The following is a 24,055-nucleotide window of genomic DNA, read 5'->3' as shown; positions in this document are numbered from 1 at the left end:
CCTACATTTAACCAATTGAATAGTTTCCAAAACTAAGCAGGACTGGCCTTAGTGAACTTTTTCCTTAACAACATTGCGTATTTCCAGTCCGCTGGTATTACCGGATGTTTGGCACGTTCCTTTTTGTTTCCTTCATGGTTTCCACGAGGAAAGAAAAGTATAATAAGAGTTAGCCACTTGCTTTCTCAAGAAGCCATAGCTTTGCCATTTATCAATATTTAGATAATGTAGACTGGGCATGAATATAAAGCATGACAAATGCAAATCGAACCTTTGAAGCGTTTACAATCTATATCTTATTTGGACTTCAATGTATTGTTCTCAAAATGCGTCCTTATACAAGTCGCTATCCGCACTGGCACTCTAAGGAGCTTAGATCAGCTTCAAGAAATAAAAAAAAAGAAGAAAACTGCATTATCATAGGAAATATAAAATTGTACACTCGGCTTCTTGGTACCTGAAACTTTCTGAATCGCGTGCGCTAGTTAAAAAAATGCTAAAACGCGACAAAATATTAAGCCGTGAGTCAGTAGAGCACAGTTGAAACAATGAGCAAATGCGTATCTGGCGATATATTAAGGACCGTACAACTACTACTACGTCAACAACAAACGTAGTTGACTCGTCTGGCATTCTTTTGAGTAACAATAAAAATGCATTAAATGCATTGGCGAGTTATTTTTTGCTTAGGTTTATTCTTGCGGCCGTATCGTATTGCCTATGCCCGTCGACAGTGAGAATGCTAGTGATCACCGGTCAATCATCTTTTGAGCTTATTGATATTGAACTTGCTCCCGGGAAACTCAAGCCAAAGTTATCACTGCAGTAGCATTTGAAGGTGTCCCAAGCTCTTCTATTTTTGCACCCGGCTTAACATATATTGTTAACTTCTCTTAGCAGAGCCTCACTTTTCTTTCCCTTTGGAAGAACTCTCTTACTATGCCAGTAGATAAGAATGGCAGAACGGATGACGTCAAAAATTACAAACCCGTGTGGTTGCTATGTGTTCGTGCAGTGGTGCGCAAAATTGTTTTATTCTATCATATTTCAAACTTTTTTAAGCAGAAGATTCGACCTTCACAACATGAATTTGTGCGTGGAATGTCACTGAAACAAATTTAGTTTTTAAATTTTGTTTCGCCTACTGTGTGTCAGTGTGGACAGATAGGAACTGTATATTTTGACCTTTCAGGGGCTTAGGACGTGGTTGATTATTCGTTCCTTATACATAAACTACAATCCCACGGCATGAACACCTCACTTTATTCATTGTTTTTTTATGTGCAACAGACACAATTCTGTACGTGTTCATGGACATCTCTCCCAGCCCTATGTTTCTCTTTCAGGTGAGCCGCAGGGTTCCATAATTGGGTCGATATGCTTTTATTTGTTTTTACTAATGACCTTACGTCAAGTGTTTATAATTTAGCCATGATATCAAGCTATTTAGGCAGATTTTACCCTTGGATGACTGCGAAGAGCTTATGGACTATGTGAAATCAGTGTGTGATTGATGTAGTCAGGACATGTTAATGCTCAATCCTTCTAAAACTGTTGTTATGTCTGTGTCTAGAAAAGAAGGAAAAATCAAATTTTGGTACCATATCGGCAATGCTCTGTTGCGAAGAGTAGAGCGCGCACGTGATGTTGGTGTATAATAGACTCTTGCTTATCTTTTGCTGTGCATGTTAATAACCTTATAAATGACTATTTCGGTAAGCTGGGTGTCATCTCTACAATGACGCGTGAGTTCTCCACGTGAACAAGTATTTTATGATTATGACTCTCGTTAATCCTGTCCAAGTTGGTGATTTCTTCCGCTGTTTGGAGCTGTATTAGTTTTACGAGTCCAGAGAGGATAGAAAATGTTAAAAAGCGTTTCTTTCAAATTTTCTAGGATCGTTATATTGATCGTACTGTTAACTATTCCTATCCGAGACTCTTGGAACGATGCAATTGCCCTACTCTGAGCTTTAGACGACGTGTGCGAGACCTACTTTTCCCGTATAAAAGTATTAGTGAATTAATTGATTGTCCAGCGATCTCATATCAGCTATTATTATTCACGTTCCAGGTCGATTTTCGAGGATTTCTCCGACTTTCCACGCTGATGAAATAATCCAGTCCAGTCCCATGATTCGTAGTCAACACTGGTGTAAATGCCCTCGGCGTAACCGAAATTGATGTTTTGATGCAACTTTATTATCATTTGTAACTAACCTGCGATCAATCTGTTGTGGATCATTATCAGAAAATAAGCAAACAAATAAATAAATTATTAAACAAACGTAAGAAAACACACAAACAAACGCAGGATTTTGGCGCGTCTACCGTGTGTAATTGGTTTGGTCTGCTATGATAGCAATGGCGCGAAGGCGATGGGCGCCATGAGGAAGTACTTTTAAGCTTGATTGGGTCCATAGAGGCGTAGTGCTGGTCCCGTTCGGACTTAACGTGACATCGAGTAAAATTCGACTTTTATCTGGTGTTCCCTCCAGCCTCTGCGTCGGGAGAATGGTCACGCCTTTTGAACCATCGCAGGGACCAGTAAATTATATCGAAGTTGGAGTAAATATAGGTCGAGTACGACCGACTTACTGTTCAAATAGGTTATACCATTTACCATGAAGACTGCGCCCCTTCTCAGCTGATTAGCACGTTTCCGTTTCTGACCATATATACGGTTTCTGCTACTGGATGTTGATTTTTTCTCATCTATGTATGTCGCGCTAACATAATAAAGAATAAGAAGCATATTTAGAAAATATGAGTCATTACATTTTTTTTAACGTTTTAAATCTTTGACAGCTATGACATCTTGAGCAAAATCAAAGCCGCGAAGCGGCAATGCTGAGGGTCTCCGAGACATGGTTGTTTAGCCTCTGTCGTCTGCTTTGGATGATTGGTTCTCGAAGGGAGAGTAGTTTTGCGCGCACGTTGATTAAGGCCAACTAAATAATCGCGGTTTATCGATGCCGCACCAAAATGAGGGATGGAACAGGATGTGAGAACTTAATGGTGTGCCGTTTCCCCTCATTCGCGAATTGAAAAACAACGCCATCACGCAAAGCATGTTCCGAAGCGAAACTTGTAGTGAGAACCACGGACTGGAGTAAAGCAGCCTCGGTGGCTCCTGCGGTGACATCTCAACGGGTCTGCTCGTGAACGGGAACAAGACAGCTCCCATTGTTGCGAGCCCATCGGTGAGCAAAGGCTGCCCTAAAATGCCGATCCTGTTCGCGCTCCACCTCGAGCCCCTCTAAAGGACTATCATCAATGATGCCAACACTAGAGGACCGAACTTGTAGTCAGGCTCGGTCAAAGGTTTGGCGTATGCAAACGATCTAGCAGTGGTGCGCTCGTCGGTCACACAGCTGCAAGCGGTTGTGCAGCACATATTCAACTTTCGCGTCGCGTCCGGCTCAGAAATGAACACGGATAATTCTGCGGGTGCCTGGCTGGGCTCGGCATCCCGTGGATATCTAGGGTGTCAAAATACCTTTGTGTTTTAGGACAAAGGATGTACCCCTGCACACCCCCTATTTTTTAGAGTGTGGTCACGGCTGCTCAAGTTGTACAAAGAAATAGCGCCCGCAATAGAGTTCTTTGCAACACGGTATTGGAAGAAGCATCTCTAAGGGGTGAAAGAGAACACCTTGTACTGAGAAACTCTACATTTCCTGACGCCTCCACCTTTGCACTGTATGAGTGCGGGAAGTGGTACTAAGTCTGATGTTTTCCAGCATCTTCGCTGGCAAACATTTTTTTTTTTTTTAAATGTGGACTAATGATTTGCCGTGCTTTATGTCCACTAAGTTTCGACGTTCCGCTGACGACCGTGTATTACACCGTACGGTAAACTCTATCCATGTTTGAAGATTCCCTATAGAAGCAACCGGGGCACGACGACCTGATCGCAACGAGCCTAACGCCCCGACCCCCTCCTCTATCTCAAACGAAGCATTAATATAAAACGTAATTACTTTTCCTTTCTTAGTTAGGGGATGGGGGGGGGGGGGGGGGGGGGGTAAGTTGGTGACGGCGGTCACATGTAGTTTTAACTCAGAAGTCACTTGTACTAGGCTACAAAAGTTTATGGACTTATTGAGGTAATTGATTGTTTTCTTCAAACTTGAATCCGAGGACGACGTTCGAAGCCCATTAGACAAACCCATTGGGAACCCTCTCCGCACCTTGACGACCTTCCAAAGGGCGACAGTTATCTGTCTTACAATATCTTGTCACCTTTTGAAGAGGCATGGGTATTTACAACATCGTTCTCCGCCAAAAATGTACTAGAGGTCTAGCTTCCGCCACATGCGCGAATCGAGTGGGCGAAGGACAAAATGCATAGTTTTCAGTAGTTATTTTTATACGTCCGCAGCGCCACTCTTACGCACTGACAAAGAGGTTTTTGCTTTCATCCGTAACGCTGATTGTACGATGCAACGCCAGAAATCAAGGTGTTTCGCGTGCTGAATGACAAACCGACCTCCCTCTTGTACGTCATTTTGCCTGACCAGCGCGAAGCCCTATAGTTCGCTGGAGTCGCCAATAGCAATTACAATTGTTTCCTGTAGCCGTATCATCTGCAGCTAAAAGGGACAATAGTGGGGAAATAGCACTGCAACTTTATTTGGAGAAATGAAACGTCTTGGAAATGTAGAATCGGTATTAGTCCATTTTATGGCAAGATCTTGTTTCCTGAACGTAAACAAAAAAAAAAAAAACGAAAAAAAAAACAGAGGGACGAAATTGCACCGGTGTCTTCGTCTATTTCTTTTTTTTTAATTTTGCGTTCTGTCAAAGTTTTTAGCTGTTTCCAAAATCAATATTTATCTCTTCCTGGTTATAGTTCAAAGTCGAGTAAGCTTTACACAAATCTGCATCTCAGAAAAAATATGCATATGTGTAATAAAAATGTGCAAAAATGTGTAATACACCCCAAAACTTCAGTTTGACGTACAGCGTACTGACGTTGATCTGATGGTACTAACTTTCACGAGAGGCTTGGTAGCCATGTGGTACAACTTATTCAATTAGCTAATGTACGCGCCACTGACTGCAAAAAAAAAAAAAAAAATCGTTTTTTTTTTTGTCACCTCACCTTTGTGCATCACCTTTGTGCACATTATCTTACTTGTGAATTCTTCAAGAAAAGCTTCGAAAGGATGAATATCCGTACAAAACTGGCCTTCCCTCGTAGGTTTTTCAAAAGTACAAAACACAAAGACAGCTTTATTGTGAAGACCGGGAGATATGATCATACAATGAAAGAACAAAATACAGAAGCAGACCAGTCATAACACTGGGTGTTTCAAACCAGAACTTCAATATCTCAAGTCCTTACTAATATCCCTCCGTCTCTTTTTCTTTGTGAAGAATATTAGTGTCACCCATTCATGTTCACGTTATTTCTGATTGTGTTGTCCTTTCTTGGGGTGGGCAACGACTGGAAGGTAGTCAATTGTTTAGCGGTGAAACTGTGGACTTCTCATTTTTACAAACCTGGGTGCCTAAGAATTATCACAATGGGCACCAAAGCAGCATTTGGAGAGTTCAGTCTACGTCCGGGCGGAGCCATATGTGTCCGGGTTGAAGGCGCGCTACCGTTCCTGTGTTAATAGTACAATCTGTTTGGTTTGCTCCACTGCACTGTAGGGAGACCGCTTGAACTCTGCAAGCATTGCTTCACCGCGTAATGTGAAAACCCCAACGTTTGTAGAAGTTTGAAGCCTTCCTCCTTCCTCCCCCTCCTCTCGACTAGCCAAAAGAGAAACCTTTTTTTGTTTCGAAACTGATTAAAAGTTCGAAAATTAACTAGCCGAACCTCAAAGTTCGGCGTCGAACCTGAGGTGCGACAAAAGTTCGCTGCATTCTTAGAAATAGCCCAAAATAGCCACATAGCCAACCACGAAATTTTGACGCCAACTAGAAAAAGATGTAGCCCAATTTGGCTATATATAGCCCAATCTGGCAACACTGACCAGCTAGATATTAAGCATGAATTATTTGGTCTGTATCATGTAGGATGATAAAATGCTAAGGCTTCACCAAGAAGACCTAGGTTTCGTTTAGTTTCTAGCTGAAAAACACGTAGCAAAATATCTGACAGCAAAAAAATTAGATACCACAGATTCAAGTTCGATTTTAGTTAAACGTGTATGAATGAACGAAGCTAAATGAAAACGATCGGCGAACTTCACAGCACCTAATTAATTGAAAATAGAATGATGCCATTAGTGTGTTGTTTAGTAATGTGTGACCGAAAAATCTTATAATCTTCAGAGCAAAACGTATTTGGTTGCGGATCATAAAAAGTGACTATGATATGAATATTTTACAAAGTTGGTATCGTGAAAAAGTGGATGAATGGCAGCAAACTGTGACAACGTCATTTGATTATGTTGTAACGTTTCAGAAATGTAGTAAGTCGGGCGGCTAACAATCAATAAAACATATCAAATGCACAGGACCTGGCTGCATTTACACACGCGGGGTATACATATATATATGAGCTTGTAAATTCGGCAACAATCCCTAAACGTAGAGTTGGAAATCTTAAAGAAAGTTGCCGATAAGGACGTTGGTTGTAATTAAACACTACTCAGGGTATCAGCTTCAACAAGAGCGCATGCAATACTGGCGAAATTTAAGTGCACATCTTGAATGAACGAATTGCTTTGTGAAAGTTCTTAGTTGATGGCTACGTATATAATGTAGAGCTGTGCATAAAATGCACAGCATCTAAAAACAATAAAATAGTACTTGATGTCATAACCCGCGCGATACCCTATTCCGGTTTCCGCCTGATTCGGTTTCTGTAATTCTGTGTCTTTGCAGAATCTAAAGGACCTTTTCGGGTGTTGGACAGGTCTGCTTTTTTTTTCTATCCACTCCTACAAATGGAGAGTGTAGTATTTTGAAATAAACAAAGAGAAATAATTATTGTTTGGTTAAATTTTATGGAAACCCACACCTGACACAAGAAATGAACGCGATACCTCTTAAAAGACAGTGACAGTACAAACTTTATGTAGAACATGCAAAAAAAAAAAAGTTAGGATTATAATCTGCACGCGGAACTTTTCCTGCACGCACGTAATTAATTTTTGATTGCAACTTACAATATCTCACACTTAAAAAAAGGGAAAAAAAAGAGAGGTAATTTTTAAAAGCGGCAGAGCTGCTACTTGTTGTATCCAAAACTCATCTCGGGTTTCTTTTTTTATCCAGCGGGAGAAGTTGCAGCAGAGGGCCGAGGAGCGCAGAGAGTTGCCCCAGAGACTTCTCCGACGTCTGTTAGGAGCGCGGATCTTCCGAAATACCTTCGGTTGGCGACTTGGAACTCGGAAGAGAAGAGGGGAGCCACTCACCCAGGCCGCTGCCGAGACTCCAGAGGATGGCGGAGATGCAGGCGATACTCCACATTGTCGCCGCCACCGTCGACGCACATGACTGTCTGCGAGTTGCAGACGCCGGACGCCCTGTTGCTTTCTAAGGGAACGGGGGAGAGAGGGGGGCGGGACGCAAGTTCTCGAAACAGCCCAGCATAGGAACTGCGCGCGCGTAGGTGTGCAGCGCCATCTAGAGCACCAGAATGAAAGTACGTTTCTGCTTGTGGCGTAGCGCCATCTAGGGAGCAGTAAAAAAACTTGCAATTGTGTCGCGGACTCGCGGTTAGCCCGGTCGCGGCGTCACCTGAAGACAACAATGAGAGCATGTCGTCAGGGCGCAGTCACGTGACAACATGGATCACGTGACCACCTATGTGTCCCCCCCCCTCGCTTCCCCCATCTTCTCAGTCCCCTCTTTATTTTCACCGCGTTCTCGTCTTTTATTCCGGGGCATTTCTCTCCCCGTTTCGTCTGCTCCTTTCTTTTTCTATTTTTTTTTCGCTACAACCTGGAATTTTGACAGCTCGCTGAAATGAATGTTTCGGTCTGAGATTACTTGAAACTGAAAAACAAATATGACGAGGTGCTCTACACCATAGTCTCCGCCGCCATTGCCAAACGACTGAAAAATAGAGGAAATGTCAAGCGGCCGGGCCACTCGCGTGACGTCGTAGGAAGAGCGGAGAGGCTTAAAAGTCGAGGTGTTGTTGGTTCGTCCCTTACAATGGTTTCTATTCGCGGCTAAAATTTTGGATATCTCCGCCACGTGGAGGTTTTTCATAAGCCAGATTTTAGTTACTTCAACTTCCTCCGCAGGTGCAATTCCAAGCTTCGTTGTACTAAAAAATTAAAACATAACCGCGTCGGTAGCCAGTGCACTACTCAAAGTGAGGAAAACGGGAATGGCCCTCGCGAGCTTCTCATAGCGAATAAAGTGGGGTGCCCATATTGTTTCGGCGTTAGAATTAACAACACATGACTATATTGGCTATAATTTTTGTATCGGATGGCAGTTTGCGCTACCTAGCCAAGAAACATTTACACCCTTCTGATTTGATTTCTGCTACAAATTGTGTCTCTCTTTGAATCATCTACTCCACCAATGTGGTTACTATTATGTTTTCCTAGACCTCCAAAACTTCCCGTCGATTATCATTTTAGGGTCCGGTTTGTAGAGAAAAGCGACAGAAGACTGACGTACTTGAGGGCAGTGGGGTCACAAGGGGGGCGGCGGGCGACGAGCGGAGGGGGGGGGGGGGGGGGGGGGGGGGGTGTCGCCGCGGGTTACCGCCCGGGGTGCCGCTGATCCTAGTGACGCCACTGCTTGATGATGTCATTAATGGCGATTCCCGTGGCTGAAAGATGTAGAAAAATATGACGCGAGCCTCTTCGTTTCGTCGTCGTTTTGTTCACCATTTAATACAATTTTTAAACCTCCTGTTTGGGAATGTAATCTTTTATTGCTCGTTTCTTTCAACGTCGTCAGCGAAACCCAGTGGTCCCGCCAAATCCCTTGCCCTTTCAGGAAGGGCAGGGAGGGTGGGCAGGCAGGAAAGGCCTTCGAAACCTTTCAAATTTTATTAAGTCTTCTCAAGGTATGTGCTTACTCGTCAGGGTAAGACATATTGTTTCGGCGCTCTGCCGACCAACTTGTGATTTACAGTCTAACGCTCATCTAGAAGCAACCAGTTTCGAATTTTTGTGAGATAAAGGCAAAATGGACAACGTTGTACAAAACAACGTTGATGAAGGCCACCAGCACCGACCAAATGTGAACCCTTTCTCGGTCTGAACCACTGAAGACCATGAAGGACGGTTATCTTTGACCGAATCCCATCTGAACCCCACGCCCGAATAACGTGGTCTAAAAGAAAGCTCACTGCCACGACTTGAAGTGGTGTACAGAGTGGAACCCCAGGGCAGGCAACCACATCCTGTACAACCGCTTCCACGCCACCAAGGGAGTGCCACTAAGACGGTCTTTCCTAAAGAGACCGTGACGTCTTAACATACGAGAATGATCCTGGCGATTAGTTTCTTAAAGAGAAAGAGCAATCGACCGAACCTCAGTAATGAAATGATTTATATAATCTATATTTCTTAAAAGGCCGTGACAGTTTCATTGCAAGAAATGTAATTTTGCCATTCATAAAAGATGTCTACAGCGGGAAATGTAGATCAATAGGACGTGGTAGTGAAAAAGCTTAAAACTAAGGAGAGGGACACCATGGACTACTTCGGTGCAGTAATCAGGTGTTTGTTCTTAGTTACAAGGGTCTGCATCTGCCACTCAACGCTTTCCGAGTCGGACGCAGGAGCAGCCAAATCGTCCAACTCCGCGGAGAAGTCCGCCTATTGAAGCGTGCAGCTGGTATTATCCAGCATTTTCTTCTCGCCAGGGCCGCCGGGATGCAGGCCCCGGTCACGACCCGCTGATACGCTGGTGGACGTACTGACCCGAGATCACCCGTTCCACCTGTGTGGGGACCATGCAGCTCTGTAGAGGAGACCCTATCCAGAGAGCTGAAAAGAGGGGGTTTGAGAGGGAGGGCGGAAACGAATATTGCCAGCCCGTCCTTAGCCTAGGACGGGCTGGTCAACAATAGTCAACAATGGTACGCAATCATTCATTCCTATGAATTAACTTTGTGTTTGTAATCTAATCACAAACATTGTTTATGCTTGTACCTAGAAATGTAAATCGTGCAGTAATCTGGTAAAGGGACACTGACGGGGGATTTTTGCTCGCCGCGGTTTGTTTTTGAACATGACCTATAAGATTCTAACCAACCCGAAAAATAATCTGCAACTCAAACTTCGTTTTCTTCCTGCTCGAAAACAATCGGTCGAGAACCAGCCGGTTTCAGTCGCGCTCGCTGGCGCCCGTTTCCGGCTTCAGCGACGTCGCCGTCGCCGTTGCCGTCGGCGTAGCCGCGCGTTGCATTATGGGACGTTTCCGATAATGACATCACACGTGACGTCACGTGTGACGTCACGAGGGTGACTTTCACAAGAATTACGAGGGTTACTCTCGCGATGGTCACGAGTGTTGCCCTCACAAGGGTCGCGAGGGTTACCCTTATGAGGGTTACGAGGGTTACCCTCACGAGTCACATTGCCAATATTCTCGCTAAATTTAGCGGGGAAATTTTTCCACTAAATTTAGCGGAAAAATATTCCTGATAAATTTACCCTCGTGACTTCACGTGTGATGGTGTGACGTAACAAGAGTACAATTTTCACGCCTTTGAAAAATTTCCCCCCTAAATTTAGCGAGGAAGGAAGAGGGACATTCCCCCCCTCCGTGACCTCCCGTCCTCCTCCTCAAGAGCTGCGCTTTAATACGGCGTTACAGAAAATTGTAAACATCTTTAATTTTTTTATGGTCACGTTTTATTCGATCTATGTTTACCGAATATGTTCAAAGTCGTGTGTCATCTGAGGCACACATTCAAAATTAAAAATGGAAATGAATACGAACCCCATTTTTGCGGCCTCTAAAAACTTCAAACATGTTCGGAAAAAATGCGGCAAAGATCACAGGGAGTACATGTACACGTCATTCTCAATACGGGGACGTACCGCGGTCTGGAAGACGCGATGGCGGTGCACCACGGACCAACGTTGCGTCGGATGTTGGCCTCTACTTCGGAACTGCCGTTCGTGGTACCCGTCAATCGATCTTCAAGCGCATAGCATCGAGCGGAAGGGACAGAAGGGCGACACAATCGTACTAAAAAATGGTGCGCGAAAACGGGTTATCGTTGTCATCTGCTTCACATGCCAGTAAAGCGGAGACAAAAAAAAAAAAAAGAAAAAAATTCGGTCGGATGTAGCCATTTGAATTTCGGCCGTGAGTCTCCGTGATCGTGTTTCAATTTCCGTTTCGAGCAGTTGAGATTTTTGGCTTTATTAAAAATATACGTGGCTCTGCGGAAAAGTATTGATTGAGTAGCGTACTGAAACTATATTAAATCGTCTAAAATATATAAAAAAAAACAATAAACATTTTTGGGCTGCGTCAGGGTCTTTTTTAAGAAACAAAAAAGGAGGGTGCAAGCTGGCCTAGGTTAAACAACGTGCATCTTTCCTGTATTAGCTCCTTCTGAAGGATGACACAAACACGAACTTCTCAAAAACAGCTGAATTTTAATGGACAGAAAGATAAATAGCCAACCGAGAAGAGGAAGCATAGAAGGGGACACAATGACACTCTTTACAAAATTTCTTCCGCTTACAACCACTCTACAAAGGGAATTCGTTCCCGGACCTTGCAGCCTCCTGTTGTACACAACCCCTAAAATTCCCAAAGACAGCAACCAGAAAGTAACAAACTGCTACTTGGATTCATACCTGCTGAGCAGCGACGGCATCCTGCTGCGGTACATCCCCCTGGCGGACGATGGCTCCAGCGGCCCGCCATTCCGGACTGTAATACCACGTAAATTGCGGAAGTCATTTATAAGATATATGCGTGATGCCGTATTGGTAGGCCACATTGGTCGGAGCAAAACTTACGAAAAGTTATCCCGAATCGCAACGTGGCCAGGCCTGAGGCAGGATGTACTGAGGTGCGCATGTTGCTGCACGGTTTGTCAGAAGGCGAAACCCCGAGGCGGCCAACCACCAGGTTTAAAGCAGTCGTTCGAAAGCAAGTACCCCTGGGAGTGTGTTGCCTGTGACGTTGTCGGCCTCTTCTCGCGTAGTCCACGCGGCAATCAATATTTCCTAGTAGTGACCGATCACTTCCCGAAGTGGGCCGAATGTTTCCTTTGCGCAAACTGGACTGTAAGAAAATCTGGCATTGTCTTCTCGAGACGTTCCAACGTTTGGCTTTGCCGCAACGCTTATTATAGGCAATGCTTCTTATTTTGTTAACAAGGTGTTCGTGGATGCGTGTAATGCGCTAGGGATACGGCACAAACAGTATTCTCCGTACCATTCACAGGTGAATATCACGGAAGCAATGAAGCGTAACCTGAAACTGATGCTTGTAGCGCATACAGAGCGACACAAAGACTGGGACGCAGAATTGGCAAAAATGGAATTCGCTACCCACAAAACACTAAACCGGTTCACAGGTTTCACTCTGGATCAACTTAACTTTGGTAAAGAGCTCGTGTTTCCCTTTGGAAATGGCCTTCTTTGCACAGAACCTGCAAGCATGTAGCGCACTACCACGCAGTTCGCAGAAGACCTCCGGAAGCGTTTCACGGAGAACCCGCGTGAAGCTCGAGAGAGCCTCGGCGTCTCGAGCTGTAGCGGGCAAACCAGTGCAAAGGGAGAAAAAATCTGAAGTTCAAGGTAGGACATCTGCTACTGAGGCGAACTCATCCGCTGAGTGATGCTGCTAGAGGTTTCACGGCCTCTTTAGCAAAGAGATGGGAAGGCCCCTAGCACCTACCGTGTTAGTATGAAGCTCTCGAACCTCCCAAGCAGCACCAGAAAGTGAATTTCGAACGGCCGACGGTTGGCCAGTGTGTGGACAGCTTGGCCACTTTAAGTGCTTGGCCACCGGAGACATAAACAAGGCCGGCAAGGGTCCGGCCACAAACTAGCTGTTTTTAGCTTGTCCGCCGGAGACATAAACACTGCCGGCAAGCGCCTGGCCAGAAGTGCTCATTTTCAGCTTGGACGCCGGAGACATAAACACGGCCGGCAAGTGTTCGGCCAGCAGTGGTGATTTTTAGCTTGGCCGCCGGGGACATAAACACGGTCGGCAAGTGTTTGGCCAGCAGTGGTGATTTTGAGCTTGGCCGCCGGGGACATAAACACGCCCGGCAAGTGTTTGGCCACAAGTGCTGATTCTCAGCTTGGCCACCGGAAACATAAACACGGCCGGCGAGTGTTTGGCCAGCAGTGCTGATTTTCAGCTTGGCCGCCGGAGACATAAACACGGCCGGCGAGTGTTTGGCCAGCAGTGGTGATTTTCAGCTTGGCCGCCGGAGACATAAACACGGCCGGCAAGTGTTTGGCCAGCAGTGCTGATTTCCACCTTGGCCGCCGGAAACATAAACACGGCCGGCGAGTGTTTGGCCAGAAGTGCTGATTCTCAGCTTGGCCGCCGTGGACACAAACATGGCCGACAAGTGTTCTGCCAAAAGTGCTGATTTTCAGTTTCGCCGCAGGGACACCCATAATCTAAACTTTCATCGCGTTGACGAAACTTTGGCATAACGACGGGCAGCGAGAGAAGCATCACGAGCGAGTGGTTGGCAGAATATTAGTGCGTGCATCGCGCGAACACTGTTAGCACAAGCAAACGATCACCGTTTTATTCAGTTTTTTTTTCGTTAGACTTGAAAGGCTATTTATTGTCTTAACTAGCACTGTCGTGTGATATGTTCATTTGGAACATTATACTAGAAGTGGGAAAATATTGTGCCCGTCGTTGTTCTATGAAAATAAAATACGAAAGCAGCGCCGACGTCATCTTCGCGTTAACTATACCGCTCTGTCGCCGCGCGGCACTCTTAGCGCGAATGCCACATCCGCGATTTTTCGGTTACTGCTCCACATATTTACTTCCCAACTGCACTCGAAGAAAAAAAAGTTGTAGTCGGGTGCATCGGGCGCAGATGCTCCCCTTTCCTGGAAGACGCACCCACCGTTACCCAGCCAGTGTACATGTATACCGACCATACGCCCCCTTCTCTACCTTAAAAACCTATAGGTGTATCAATGCACTCAGCTTAGTAAACCGCCACGCTAGCCATGCACCCCGATCAGCTTGTGCTTGAATCGGATAAGATTGGATATTTCAGACTTTGTGTTTTGGAAGAGCCTAAACAAGACGTCTCTCATATATTGATTAAACTTAAGCTAGTCTCAGTAATGTTTTAATTAGGTGCTAGGATACTGATTTCCTGAGCCAAGGAAAGCTAACAGCTTCGGTTAAAACCGCAACGGAAACGTTCAAAATCGAGCCACACGTAAAAGAAAAAGAAAATGAACATCTCGACCTAGATGTGCAGAACGCTGGTTTTGTTGTCAACAACGTGATTGTTGGCGGGTGGTGGGCAACGCCGTGACGCTATCGTGGTGATTGACGCCAATGATGCTCGGCCGTACTACACAGTAAAAGTTGTTACACCTTTAAGGGTGTAAAAGGGGTGTTGTAGCAACTTACACCCTCGGCTACACCTTTTTAACAACCTAAAACTAGGAATACAACCTCATAATTTTACCGAAAAAGGTGCTGTTTCGTGTTACACCTTACATTTAGTGAAGAATGCGAGAAGGGTGTAGAAGAGGGTGCTAAATAAATAATGTGAAATGGTTTTGGAAAGCTTATATATGGCTCTGTACATAATGTACAGGTAAGATTTCTGCTTGAAAAGCAACAGTTGTTAGCAGTCTAGTTTCTTATAATGTCAGTTGTAATTCATGCAAATAGCTGATAATTAAGTGCCTCTTTTGCATACAATATTTATGTTTGAAAACAAAATTTTATATATGAGTTCATATTTAATTTTCTTACAAATCACTCCATGCTCAGAAATCGGAAAGTAGGGTGAAATGCTCTATACTATAGTCAGTTACAGGTTAAGAAGGTAGCGGCAAATGCCCCTCAAAGGGAATCAGATATCCCTCCGCCACCTCCGCATCCAATAGCGTCCCACCGTTTCCGTGACATCGCGGCCAACGCGCGAGGAAGGGCTTGCCTTTCTGTATATATTTGCTTTATCTTTCGACTTTGACTTAGCATTGTGGAAGCCACGAGAGGGAGATTAGAGTTCTCCCCCACCGACGGAAACAAATACGACTTTCGGGGATTAGCTTCCCCCCCGATGGATGCAAAGGCTGCTTTCGGGGGCCCGGCTCCCTCTCTGATGAATACAAAGGTCGCTGTCTGAAAAAGTGGGATCGGAGACAAGTGGGAATCCATTGAAGAGGAACAAAGAGCGTTTCCAGTGAACTTTTCTTTCGACTGCGGAGAGATTTGAAACGGGCGCATCACGCTTGTGGGTGGAGCTTCTCCTACCTTCTTGACTTGTAACCGACTATAGCATTTTTTACAAATATTGATGGATGGAAGTGTACAGTAAGAAAATCAGTTAGTCTCGAGTTTATATCTGGCAACATGAAATCAAAATATTGTGAAAATGTTTGACAAATATTCAGGACATGCTGCTAGAACCTGTCTCATGACCATGTCAACCCGAGTAAAATATTCATTTGAGAATATGGTGACATGCACAAAAACTCACACACATAAAGAGGCAAATCCCATAATGAACCCGGGGTGTCGAACCGGAACCGAACCGAACCGAAAACCGGAACCGAACCGGTATTTTTTTCGGAACTGAACCCGAACCCGAACCGTTATATTGTTATCGCGATGAACCCGAACCGGAACTGAACCGGAAAAAAAAAAATAACGGTTACCGGCTCATGTCAAAACGGTTCGGCCACGCGCTGTTGACAATGAATGTGCTATCAATGCCATTTGTTCTTTAAGTGCCGTCAACTCACACAACCTCGCTTACATATTTTTCTTCTCCACTCAGTCTTAGGAATATAAACGCTGCATCCATGAATCTTGAAAAACGCTGCATCCATGAATCTTGACATAGGAACCAGTACTGCGCTGGTCGCGGCTTGCACGGAAGAAAAAAAACTGGAAAGCTGTGCAAAAAAAAAAAAAAAAAAAAAAATCGCGTCACGGGATTTTATTTTCTTACAATCTCGTAAATCCTAAATGCTGCTGTGTGTTCATTTCATAACACGTTTCTAGAACGCGCGAGTTCTTGAAGCTTGCTTCCATCGGAATGAGAAAAGAAAAGGCTGTGGAGTTTGATAATAATGCATCCGGTTTCGTATAGGCACTTAGAAGCTAACATATTTGTGAGACAGCGAAGTCTTCTATTTTAATATTTATTCTATTACGTCCTTCTGGCGTTGCGTTCGGTGAAGTGTTTTTCATATTCCGTATCTTGATTAGCGACAACTTCTTTCCCATACAAAAATGATCTATGGACGTCTATGGAAAATCCTATGGTGAGCTATCACCTTCTATGGCCCTCTATGGTCAGCCATTAGAAACCATAAAACACGCTATAGCCACCTATAGGAAAATGTATGTCTTCAAAGCTTTAGAATCTCGACCATTCCGATTTCTATACCTGGCTATGAATAATTTATGACTACGCAGCTATAGACTCGCGACTATTCAATATTCTTTAGCGAGCTATAGAAATATGTATGTTTTTGATGCTATAGATTCGCGACTATTGAATCTGCTTTAGCTGGCTATAGAGTGGTGTATGTCCCTAAATCTATAGAATCGCGACCATTGAATTTTCTTTAGACTACTCTATAGCGCTTTATGTCACCAAAGCTATAGGCCTTTGACCTTTCAATGTTCTTTAGCCGGCTATAGAGTGGTGTATGTCCTTAAATCCATAGAGTCGCGACCATCGAACTTTCTTTAGCCGTCTTTATAGCGTTTTATGTCACCAAAGCTATAGGCCTCCGACCATTCAATGTGCTTTAGCCGACTATAAAGTGGTGTATGTCCCTAAATCTATAGAATCGCGACCATTGAATTTTCTTTAGCCGACTCAAAAGTGTTCTATGTCACCAATGCTATAGCCTCCGACCTTACAATGTACTTTAGCCGGCTATAGAGGGATGTATGTCTCCCGAGCTATAGACTCGCGACCATCCAATTTTTTCAGTCGGCTCACTGGTTTGCTTAGGCTATAGCCCGCGACCTTCTTTTTTTTTTTTTTTTTACTGCAGATGTACGAAAGTGGAAGAGAGTCATTCATGCGCTCGATCGGGGCGAGAATTTTCTTCAGCCAGGTTAACAGGTTATACGCCCGCGATTACAAAAGCGTCCATAGCTGCCTATAGGGCTATTGCAGTTTTGCCGGCTGCTTTCCCTGCGCATTGCCTTATTTCGGCGTTGACGTCATCTCAATCTTCCGTTTTTTAGCTCTAATTATCTGTCGTTTCCAGTGTATTTTGTAAGTATATGTATTTCGTATCGCGCCTTCTACGTTGTCCGTGTCCCTGCCATGTTTGTATTTCTTTCTGCCTGCTGTGTTAAATATATTTAATGTTTTTTTTTTTTTTGTGTATATTTCGTCGTTCTCGACGCGGCGTCAAGAACGCTGCTTACGCCACTACAGAGGTGAGCTTTACTCTTGTCACGACGGTTTATCGCGCTATAAAGCCGTCTATTGGACTCGTATAAAGTCTCGAGAGGGCGGTTTCGAATGCCGGTGCACATGTCATCGGTGTAGGCAGAGCAACGACGTAGCAATCGCGACGCGAGTGCTGACTGCGCCTCGATCTGGCCGGCCGCGCTCGCTCTGTGGAAATGTAAGCTTGGGACTCTCGAGCCCCGTTAGCTTACTGAAGATGCAAGACACTACTTGGTCGTCGCGAATCCTTTGCCCTTCGAATGGCTTCGAAGCCGTTCCAGCGCCCGGCGTATACCCTACGCAGCGTCCTCCAACAACCGTTCGCACAGCATCGGAACCCTCCGTCTGCGAGCGCCGGCGGCTCGCCGTCGCGGGGATTATGTTCGCGGGAGTTCATGTTCGCGGTGTTTTATGTTCACCGCAGGAGTTCATAAAATGCTTCCATTCAAGTCGCAACGATAAATCGTCGCACTCGCAGACTGCCAGTAGGCTCCAGAAAGGTTGCGATGCTGCGCGGGCGGTCGCTGACAGGCGCTGCTGCCTAGGGTACGCCGAGCACTGGAACGTTTTCGCCGGCGTTCGCAGGACAAAGAATCTCAACGACAAAGCAGCGCCGTGCATCATCAGCAAGTTAACGATGCTCGAGAATCCCACGCTCGAGAGTCCCACGCAGTCGTCTCTCATTTCGCGATTGCTGCGTCGTTGCTCTGACTAAACAATTCACAGTTCTCTCGAGACTTCATGAGCGTTAAATCGACGCGCCTATAGCGCGATAGAGTGTCGTGACAACAAAAAAGCTTACCCCGGCAGGGGCGTAAGCAGCGGTGCAATGTCTGTCAACGCCCATGTCGAGAACGGCGAAATATATACAAAAATAACAGCCGAAAAAAAAATTAATATCATTAGGCACGCGCTACCCTAGGTGCGTCCAATTATCTTTCTGTTCTGCGAATTCAACAAATCAGCAAGCGCTGTGGCTAATTTTTCTTCTTTTTCTTTAAATTATGAGACATTAAACTCATTGGAGATTCTTGGAGCACACATCCCCACCATGAGTGATCATGGTGCTCAGAGATTGTAATTGATGGCAGTGATATAGACTGAACTCACGGATGAAAAACGTATTACGGCACAAATTTCTTAAACCACTCAATCATGGATGCCACAACGATGCAAAGATTCCCAAAATTGACGTTTAAAAATGCGAACCTAACAGTGTACACATAATTCAAAAGTGCTTGGTAAAAAAAAAAAAATATATATATATATATATATATATTTATTTATTTATTTATTTATTTGTTTGTGGACATCCTGCGCAAAAAGAAAGTATTCGCCATTAAATAATATTCATTATGAATTAGAATGTGGGCTAAAAGGCGTAAAATATGATATCTTCAAACATGCCTCGTTTTGGGTCACTTCTGGGAAGTGCAGCTTTAGAAAGAAGTCCAAAAGCTGGGGGGCCTTCATGGAGCTGTCCTGTTCACTCGGTAGTGACAGCAGAGTAGACGCTATGCGTGTTTAAGGCCAATCATGTCTCCGGTTAGGGTCCCGTGACAACTGTCTCGAAGCTGGTGATAACGCTGGACACGGCACCTGCCTTAAGCCCAAGGCCACACATAGCATCCACTGCACTATCAACCTTGGCTCGAACTGTCAACAGGATATAAGTGACACATTCTCTCGCTTTGTTCATTTTTGGTATGCCCCTGAGGATTAGTCTTCGTGATCGCACCCCCGTTCTGGCCTTGAAGGAGCTCTGCTTTTCAATTTTTCTGTTTTCTCTCTCTCCCTAAGCTAAAAGCATTGCAGAAGGTGCGTACTCGGCAAACCAATCAACCGTAGACTTTCTATTGCTTCACTCCGCTCTCTGTGCGCATGTAACGGAAGGAGCGTGATCACGTGGTTTGACGGATGACGTAATGGCCGCTGCCAATCCCGGAATGAGGCTGCTTGCGGACCTAGTTTCGCGTGTCGTGCGATCCGCGGGGCTGCTGTGGATTTCGCTTCTATGCTAAAAGGTATCCCGATCGAAAAGTCCTACCCGTATGTCGGCAACAAGCGATTTCTTCAAAGAAGCCCAAGACATTTTTGTGATGCGTTCAGTGTTCGGTTCGGCAAATGACAGCTTGTGCTACATCGTGGTGAATCTTCACGGATCCCTTCCTTCTCGGTTTTGTGTTTGAGTGGTTGGTCTGCAGTGCCCGTGTCGACGTATATTTCGGATTACATCTTTCAAGTCCGGTATTTTGAACGTAAGTGCGCTGCAACCTACTCGGCGACAATTGACCGTTCTGTAGTGTCTATCTCCTGGCAGTGCCTATCTTCTGACAGCTGGGAGAATAATTTCCCCGTAATTCTACCGCAGTCGCCTGCCATTAGCTCTCTGAAATCATGTGAAAATTGTAGTTAGAATACTGACATTCTTATTCTCTCTGCGTTTTGTGAAAAGACGTTTCATGGACACCTTTTCGTGGATAGACGCCTCATGGACACACGTTTAGTCGGCACTCGTTACGCGAATTGCACGCTGCAGGGACATTTCGTCGCGCCTGTATTCCTGAGGCGCGTGCTCACCGACTCAGCCCACCCGTTCACGCCACTTCTTGGCAAATCATTAAAAAAAAAAACAAAAACAAAAAAACAAACATATTTTGAGTTGTTTATAAACGTCACGTGATGATGAAACGATCTCGATGAAACGTCTTTTGATAAACTGATTGCATCGCCAATGAGTGGCGACTAGCATTAGAATTTCGGGGGGAAAGGGGGGGGGGGGGGAATTCGGCCGGCTGCCGGGGGACTAGACATTACCCAGGAATTGCCTTTGGTTCTTCTTTGCTTTACAATATTCTCAGTTGTATAACAGCTCAGTAGTACCTCTTCACATAGTGGAGATTGCTTAGTGTGTGCTTGTCTACAGAATGGGCTGTGTGTAATAAACTTCTATGAGATTTGAAAACAATACCTTGTGTCTGTTTACCTGTGCTTTTTCAAACACCTGAGTGAGTGCATTTGTTTTTTGTTGTTGTTTTGTTGAAATGTTAGCTCTTTGTTTTAGATGGGGCTATGAAGTTCGGCACGTCTCACAAGGTTTTTTTTAAAGATGTCCAGTGACAACAAATAATTTGTTTCACATTTCTTACGATTGCGGTAAAAAGAAAAACTACAGGCAGCTATGGCACGATGGTAAAGAGACTCATAAGACGAGATATAGAAGAAGCTATAGCAAACCATACAAAGAGCAATAGGCAGCTAAAGAAATCATAGAAAAAGCCATAGGCAGCTATTGCACGGTGTCTAAAAAGATCCATAGAGTAAGGCATAGAGATTTCTACAGCACACCATACAAGATGCTATAGGCGGCTAAAGGAACCATAGAAAATTCTATAGGCAGCTGTAGCACGGTGGGTATAGAGAACCATAAGGCGAACTTTAGAATGAGCTATACACTCCGTGCGGGAACTATAGGGGGCGCTTTGAAAAACGCGCGCAGCGCCGCTAGCGGAGGAGCTGGCGTTCGACCGTGAGGCACGTTCAGCAGCCTGCGGCGCCTTTTCGCATGCCAAGCTGTGGCGGCGGAAGCGCGCACGGACGAAACTTTTGCTTTTTGAGCCGATACGTTGAGGGTGACGTTGCATGAGTGCTGGGGCAGAAGGGCATTTAGCTGTTCTCCACTTCTTATATATTGAGTTTGAGTCGTTATTAGGGGTAATTTCTCTAGTTGCGGCCAAAAAAGGAGTTGGAGCAATTTTCTGAAAAGCAAGACGGCCGCCACCATAATTGTTTTGAGTAGGAAATTTATTTCGCTCGTCGCTGTAAACGTAGGACTGCTGGAACGATGATATTGGAGGTGAGTGAGATGTACACTAAATTTCTGTACGAAGTGTGCCAAGTTTCATTAACACGGCAGGTGTGAAAGTTGTTTCTAACGAATAAAGAAATAAAGCTGTACGGTATGTCCAATATTGGACCCAAAACGTTTTGTTACAGCGGGCTGTGCAAAGTGCAGATTTGGGCACACAGGTGCTTGGACTTGACAGTAACATGACACAACACTTATTACACCAAAAAAAAAAAAAAAAAAGGTGGCATAGGGAAACCAGGTGAAAATTTAGTTTGGGCGGCGTAACTCAATGGGAACCGGTTTTGACCATGAAAAGGCTGTCAAGAGAATACCACTGGTCGGGGGAGGTGGAGACTTTAGAGGTAGGAAGGGACTAGTGGACTGTACTTCCAATTGAAACAACTTTTCGAAAGGTGGTTTCAAAGACGAGAAAACAAAGTTGTCGGCCAACACACGGTTTGGCCGCCAAGGACCTTTGCGGTCAGCTGTTGTGTAATAACCTGTTGTGCGAGGTGCTGATTTTCGGGCCATAGGTACTTTGACATGACCGTCACTTGGCACAGCACTTATTATAACAAAAATAGTTGGGATAGCGAAACCAGGTGGAAATTTAGTTTGGGCGGCGTAACTAAATGGGAACAGGCTTTGACCGTCAAAGGCTGTCAGAAAATACCACTCATCGTGGGAGGTGCACATTTTACAGGTAGGAAGGGACCAGTGGACGGTACTTCCAGTTCGAACCACTTTGCGATAGGTGGCTCTAAAGCCGAGAAAAAAATTGTTGTCTACAGAACTCGGGGTGTCAGTGTTTCCACATCTAAAAGGAGGCTGATCAAGAAAGAAAGCACACCACATAAACTTCCATACTCAAACGCCGATTCTCCAGTGATTCCGAGTTTCATGGTTGTTTTCTTTAGATTTATATTTGTCACTTTTTTTACCGTTCGAATCTTTCTTCATGAAGTACAGATTGCGTGCCATATTTGTCCGGAATTATCATCGACTCGTACGATGGGGACGAAACTTCTTTGGAGGGCATTCCTCCAACCAAATTGGCACTGCATACCCGCGAGTGTGGGATGGCATTTCAGTTCGTCCCATCGGCGCTGACACATGTAGGCGTTACTGGTACGAAAACAAACGCAGAGCGCAAAGCGGCAGTGTAGAATATGTCAGCCGTGTCGACACAGTGGCAGACATGATCGGGACACCAAATTTCTCGCGTCGTATGGCACGGCTCCATCGTTGTCGCTGTCCCAGAAAACATCGGCGAGGTGAAAAACTGTGAAACTTTGTCTCCACGAGATACGACGCATAACTATTGAAGCACTTAATGACGCAGCACAGGCTGCGTCATTAAGCTGTGAACCCAGCGCTGGGAACCCAGCGCTGGGAACCCAGCGCTACAGCACCACTCCAACTTCAACGCGTACGTTGACGCGTACCAACGTACGCGGCGTGGTTTCGGTTTCGTTTTCTCTGGGGTTCTCACTGCCTACCTTCGGTACCGGCCGCGCGGCGGCGCGCCAGTCGCGTCGCACGGAGTGTATAGCGGACCATACAAAGAGCAATAGGCGGCTAAAGAAACCATAGGAAAAGCCATAGGCAGCTATAGCACGGTGTCTAAAAAGATCCATAGAGTAAGCCATAGAGATCTCTATAGCAAACCATACAATATGCTATAGGCGGTTAAAGGGACCATATGAAATGCTATAGAAAGCTGTAGCACGATGGGTATAGAGAACCATAAGGCGAGCTATAGAATGAGCTATAGCGGACCATACAAAGGGCAATAGACGGCTAAAGAAACCGTAGGAAAAGCCATAGGCAGCTATAGCACGGTGTCTAAAAAGATCCATAGAGTAAGCCATAGAGATCTCTATAGCAAACCATACAATATGCTATAGGCGGCTAAAGGAACCATAGAAAATTCTATAGGCAGCTGTAGCACGATGGGTATAGAGAACCATAAGACGAGCTATAGAATGAGCTATAGCGGACCATACAAAAAGCAATAGACGGCTAAAGAAACCGTAGGAAAAGCCATAGGCAGCTATAGCACGGTGTCTAAAAAGATCCATAGAGTAAACCATAGAGATCTCTATAGCAGACCATACAAAATGCTGTAGGCGGCAAAAAGGAACCAAAAGAAAAGCCATAGGCGGCTATAGCATCCTTTCTAAAGAGACCCATAGACTAAACCATACCGAATTCGATAGCGAAATTTCCATTGAGAAAGCTATAGACAACTATAGGGGAGACCATAGGGAAAGCTATAGACAGCCATAGAAACGGCTATAGCTAATTGGGCCAATTTGCTATAGCCGGCCATACAAAGGATTTTCTATAGCCGACCATAGACCATTTTTGTATGGGTTAAGGGTCTAATTTGAGTTACCGAAGGCTAATTCAAATAAAGAAAGCTGTATTTTCCCCCCACTGTTCCTTCAATTGCTTACACGCCGAGGTGGCGGGATAGTTAGCGAGTTCTACTTGTAAGTGGGTTTGTAAGGAGGTCGCGGATTTTACAGCTACTGCGTCGGACCCAATTAGATGAAGTCCGAATGCGTAAACGTCGGTGAGGTACCTTTGAGTGCACATAAAGAAACCATTCCTGGTAGAAATCCCTGAGCCTTACACTACGATGTATCCCGTTT

General features: G+C 45.0%; 1 protein-coding gene across 1 annotated transcript in view; it reads right to left on the bottom strand.

Annotated features, from left to right (window-relative positions):
* Positions 1-7,494, bottom strand: part of LOC8050492 (reversion-inducing cysteine-rich protein with Kazal motifs) — a 231,124-nt gene extending 223,630 nt beyond the window's left edge. The window contains exon 1 of the mRNA XM_040502511.2: positions 7,377-7,494. Coding sequence (XP_040358445.1) covers positions 7,377-7,431 — 55 coding nt within the window. The 5' untranslated portion in view covers positions 7,432-7,494. The remainder of the gene's footprint in view (positions 1-7,376) is intronic.
* Positions 7,495-24,055: the final 16,561 nt, after the last annotated feature.

Source organism: Ixodes scapularis, unplaced genomic scaffold, assembly GCF_016920785.2.
Source record: "Ixodes scapularis isolate PalLabHiFi unplaced genomic scaffold, ASM1692078v2 PGA_scaffold5__190_contigs__length_132052651, whole genome shotgun sequence".
NCBI lineage: Eukaryota > Metazoa > Arthropoda > Arachnida > Ixodida > Ixodidae > Ixodes > Ixodes scapularis.
The sequence above is the reverse complement of the archived record's forward strand: the minus strand, read 5'-3'. Positions and strand labels throughout refer to the sequence as shown.